Below are 4,972 nucleotides of genomic sequence, written 5' to 3'. Positions count from 1 at the left end.
TACCGATTCCTGTCTCGCTTGCGTCTGCGGATTAAAGGCGCTACAGCCCAGAGCCCGTAGCCTGGACCCACACTGGCCGGTAGCCGCTGCCGCCACCGCCATTATCCTCGGCATTATTTGTGAAATTGTTTGTCACTGTCTCTTGATCTTTTTTTAAAAGAAACTTTGAGAAGTTTATTAATACTTGAGTAATGAGATGGGAAAGAAAGCTCAATTAAAATGTAAGAGTGAGGCAGCAGCTAATGTGCGGCAGGAAATGAGTGTTTGCAGCTCATTAATTATCAGCTTGCATAGTAAATTCGGCTGAGGTTGACACTGCATCTTACATCAAGTACGTGGGATTTCAGTCGGGTGCAAAGCCAGAAGTGATCATCTCACTGACATGCTCGTTAACGGGCTCACAAGACGCCGAGCTGCGAGCAGCCTCCTAGGACCCCGGCAGCTCCTGGAGACGGAGGGAGGCCGGAGGCCGGGCCGGGTGAGCGGGACGAGGGGTCCTCACGCAGACGGAGCCAGTGCCGCGCACTGGGGGACAGAGGAGGTTTGGTTTAGGGAAGCGTGCATATCAGAGCACAGCGGGGGCCTGCCTGTCGGAAGAGGCCTTCCTTTATGGCCTGGCTTTGGTCTGGGTCGGTCTCCAGCTCAGTATGGACTATTTTTTCCTTCTGACACTTGTCACACGGAAGTTCCCAGCGGCGCCTCTCACAGCAGTCCTAAAGTCTGCGGCTCCACACGGTGACTCTGTCCGAGGTCGGGGCCCAGGCCCAGCACCTCGCTGGCGGGCCCAGCGGCCTCAGTGCGAGATGAGGACTCAGAGGAGACTCCTGTTTGAATGAAGAGGACTGGCTGGCTCTTGCTTTGCCAGGACTCCTGCGTGTTTGTGTCTCTCTCCCTCATCCGAGACTTTTCAGAGCTGGTCGCAGAGGGTTCCTTTGAGGAGGGGCATTTCCAGCTACTGCCCTCGCTTTTCCTGAAATGAGAGGTTTGGAGGGCCCGTCTGTGAGACGGGTTGAGGCCGGAGCGGAATGGAGGCGGATGAACGGACTTGATGGCAAATGTCGGTAGGCTTTTCTCCCAGAGAAGCCACGGCAGGGCGGCAGACTGTGCCTCAGCCGTGTGTGCTCCGAGGGGTGACCTTGACAAGTCCCGGTCCTTTCTGGGCCTGTTCAGAAGCTGTCTTCCTCCTGGTCTCTCTGCTGTTCCTAACCGGCTTGGCGGTGTCGCTGTCCCCGCCGAGACGAGGACAGTCCGACTGCTTTTACTGTCCCTCGTCCCGGAGGCCCCGTCCTCGGGTCTGAGAGGGAGCCGGGACTCAGGAATTCTGGCTGATGCTTTCCCGAGTCCGAGCCACCCTCTCGGGCCGAGGGGCTGGGCCGTTTTCTTCCCGGGGGACCTAGAGTGAACGCTACGCCCGAGTAACTCTTCCTGGGAAGGAGAACAGCTGAGGTATCGATTTGGAGAGACCAGGGGCCCCGTGTCAGCCCCGTGTCTCTGGTCGGCCACTGGTTGTGCCATTAGCGTTGGCTCCCACCTGGCACAGGACATGGCCCTTCCTCCTGCCACTTGCCTCTCGACCTTGTTTGGAAGGAAAACAGCATTGTAAGTGCTTGAGATGATTCAGAGCTAAAAGGCACTTGCTTCCCACATCGACTTCTGTGAAACCCTGGGAGGGCCGAGGAACAGCAGCGTCCGTGGGGACGTCAGTCACGGCCAACGGCAACTTCCAGTCCCAGGTGAAGGCCTGTTCAAAGGTCTCCGCCCTCGCTGGTTTGGCTCAGTGGGTAGAGCATCGGCCTGCGGACTGAAGGGTCCCGGGTTTGATTCCAGTCAAGGGCACATGCCCGGGTTGCGGGCTCGATCCCCAGCAGGGGGCATGCAAGAGGCAGCCGATCAATGATTCTCTCTCATCATTGATGTTTCTATCTCTCCCTCCTTCCCTCTTCCTCTCTGAAATCAATAAATATATATATTTTTTTTTAAAAAGTAAAATATCTCTAATAGGCACCAAATAAGACTCAGAAATACTTAAGCAAGGAGCCCATTACTGTGGGAGTAAAACGTCATCAGAGTGCCACTTAAGAATATTAATTGTCCCTTTTCATAACAGGCAGCAGTCACAGGCCCAGGAGCCCGCGGGGTCCACGGGCCTCGGGAAGGGCGTCTCGGAGACCCGGGAAGGAATATCCGTGTCTAGTACAGATGCCCCATCAGTAACAGGAAAGTGTCCTGATAGTTCGTCGGGAAAGCCTTTAGCCTGTGAGCCGGGCGTCCAGATAGAACCGCCCAGGTCTGTGCAAAGGGCGTGGGCCCAGCTTTGTCCGATCAGGGTAGGGTTTTATCCATGGGCCAAATAATGTTAACATAAAGCGTTAATGTTCTAATTCCACTTCTTAAAATTTCTAACTTTAAGAAGATCTAAAGGCCTGAATACAAGGAATTAATTTTGCTCTAGAACTAAGTATGATTCATTTGAGTGGTCAGTCGTTCCGCTACACTTGGATTTCTAACCGAGAACTTCCGAGTCCTCCCTGGAGTGTGAACTGCGTTTATTCACAAGGTCCCTTGTGGGAGTCAGTGCCCTGCGAGAGACCCGAAGGCTGTCTCATTGTAGCCGTTTCTAAAACAGCCCACGATGCGACAGCCGGAACGGCCAGCGACAGACAAGGGCCAGCACATTGGCAAGATGTTCTCATCAGTATCAGCGAGGTCAGGCATCTCTCAACAGGATTGTAGGATGACGGTATAAAGACTGGGGGAAGGTTTACGGTGAATGGAAAAGAGCAAAGGGCTGCAGCTATGTGAAGAGAATGCATGTGGCCTGGCCAGCATGGCTCAGTGGTTGAGCATCGACCTATGAACCAGGAGGTCATGGTTCAATTCCCGGTCAGGACACATGCCCAGATTTTGGGCTCAAGCCCTAGTAGGGGGCATGCAGGAGACAGCTGATCAATGATTCTCTCTCATCATTGATGTTTCTATCTCTCTCCCTCTCAGAAAGCAATAAAAATATATTTTTTAAAAAGAGTGTATGTGGGCAAGAAGGGGAAGGTTATAGATACGGAAATAGCAGCATTTAGATAGGAGGCTCACATGTGGTGCTTTTTTGCTGTATTTTTCTTTGATGTTGTGTTGAATTTTTAAATGATGCTGATAAATCTAACACTAACAGATATTTTAAATAATTGAAAACCTGGGGATTTTTTTTCTTACAGTTATTCCTCATAAAATCGGCCGAGTCATAGAAGGAAGCCCAGCTGACCGCTGTGGGAAGCTGAAGGTGGGAGACCACATCTCAGCAGTGAACGGGCAGTCCATCGTCGACCTGTCCCACGACAGCATCGTCCAGCTGATCAAGGACGCCGGCGTCACTGTCACGCTGACGGTCATCGCTGAGGAAGGTAAGGGAGCAGTCAACCTAGTTGCCCCGAGGGGCCCAGAGCCTGCAGAAGGCATGGCTCCCTCTAATGTGCCCTGGAGTCTCACTGTTTGCCTTTTCGGTTTTATATATATACTCTAGAGGCCCGGTGCACGAAATTTGTGCACGGTTAGGGTCCCTAGTGGCTGCCGGCCTTCCTTAATTCTGTGCCGCCCCCTGGTGGTCAGCACACATCATAGCGAATGACCGAACTCCCAGTCAAACTCCTGAGGGGACACTTTGCATATTAGGCTTTTATATATATAGATATTTCAGAGAGGAAGGGGGAGGGAGAGAGAGATGGAAACATCAGTGATGAGAGAGAATCATTGATCCGCCGCCTCCTGCATTCCCTACACTGGGGATCGAGCCCACAACCCAGGCATGTGCCCTGTCCAGGAATTGAACCATGACCTGGTTCATAAGTCGACGCTCAACCACTGAGCCATGCTGGCTGCGCAGCCTTTTCCATTTAATGGATTAAAAAGTTTATTATGAAGTGTCAGTAGCTCAAGACAACAGTAGCTCCAGCTAGTGAGTGGTGGCCATTTGTGTGCCAGGAAAGTAAGCAGCCAGCAGCGAGAGAGATTGGTAGACTTTCCGACCGTGTGTCCTTTTAAATAACAAGTCTTTTTTTTTTTTTTTAAATATATTTTAATTATTTTTTACAGAGAGGAAGGGAGAGAGATAGTTAGAAACATCGATGAGAGAGAAACATCGACCAGCTGCCTCCTGCACATCTCCCACTGGGGATGTGCCCGCAACCCAGGTACATGCCCCTGACCAGAATCGAACCCGGGACCTTTCAATCCGCAGGCCGACGCTCTATCCACTGAGCCAAACCGGTTTCGGCTTAAATAACAAGTCTTAAGTCTGCTGGAGTGAGGGAAAACCCTCTGAGGAGCTCAGAGTCACGGAGCCTCGGCGTCAGGCCCAGGCCGAGCTGCCTTCAGGGAGGCGGCTTCCTCTGGCAGCCGCCCTGTAAGGGGGGGAAGGGAGTGGGTGGGAATGGCCAGTAAATGGGGCGTGAAACACACTTAGTGTCTCGCTTTGCTTTAAAGCTGCCTTTGGTCAGGAATTCCTACTTAGGAACCATCTCGAACAGCCCCGTTCTGTTCTTTATGAATTACATAGTGCTCATCTCATCTTTCCCGATTGTGTAAAGCCGCTGAGAAGCCTGAAACAGCAGAGCTATGAGGGGTCAGTCTTGCATATTAAGATGTCGTGCACTGCAGTGCGTATCCGTGTCCGTTCCCCCCACGACCTCTAACCCAGTCCGTCTGTTCTCTTCCTGCGGCCCCACCGCCATGTTCCCATCTAAGGAGTTACCCAAACTTCCTGTCTGCCCTGGGTCCTGGGTGGACACCGCTCGCTGGGGCGCTCCAAGGCCCTTCTGAGGCCCGGGTGATGGGCTCAGGTTTCGGCCCCATCAGCCTTGCTCAGTCATGGTCTTACTACGCTGTGCCCCCTCCCCTCGGTACTTCAATCTCCTACGTTTGATGTTTGGACGGGATAAGACATGAGAGTTTCCGCTTTAGAGCTGTGAGTCTGACCGTC

The 4,972-nt window shown here is 52.6% G+C and overlaps 1 protein-coding gene across 1 annotated transcript in view; it reads left to right on the top strand.

The window, feature by feature from the left end:
• Positions 1-4,972, top strand: part of LOC102420756 (membrane-associated guanylate kinase, WW and PDZ domain-containing protein 3-like) — a gene marked incomplete at its 5' end in the record, with an annotated part of 37,217 nt that overhangs the window by 23,227 nt on the left and 9,018 nt on the right. Inside the window, one exon of the mRNA XM_006107997.3 lies at positions 3,213-3,398. Coding sequence (XP_006108059.3) covers positions 3,213-3,398 — 186 coding nt within the window. The remainder of the gene's footprint in view (positions 1-3,212; positions 3,399-4,972) is intronic.

The sequence above is a fragment of the Myotis lucifugus genome, unplaced genomic scaffold (genome assembly GCF_000147115.1).
Source record: "Myotis lucifugus unplaced genomic scaffold, Myoluc2.0 scaffold_1643, whole genome shotgun sequence".
Taxonomy (NCBI): Eukaryota; Metazoa; Chordata; class Mammalia; order Chiroptera; family Vespertilionidae; genus Myotis; species Myotis lucifugus.
This window is presented reverse-complemented; position numbering and strand designations above follow the sequence as displayed.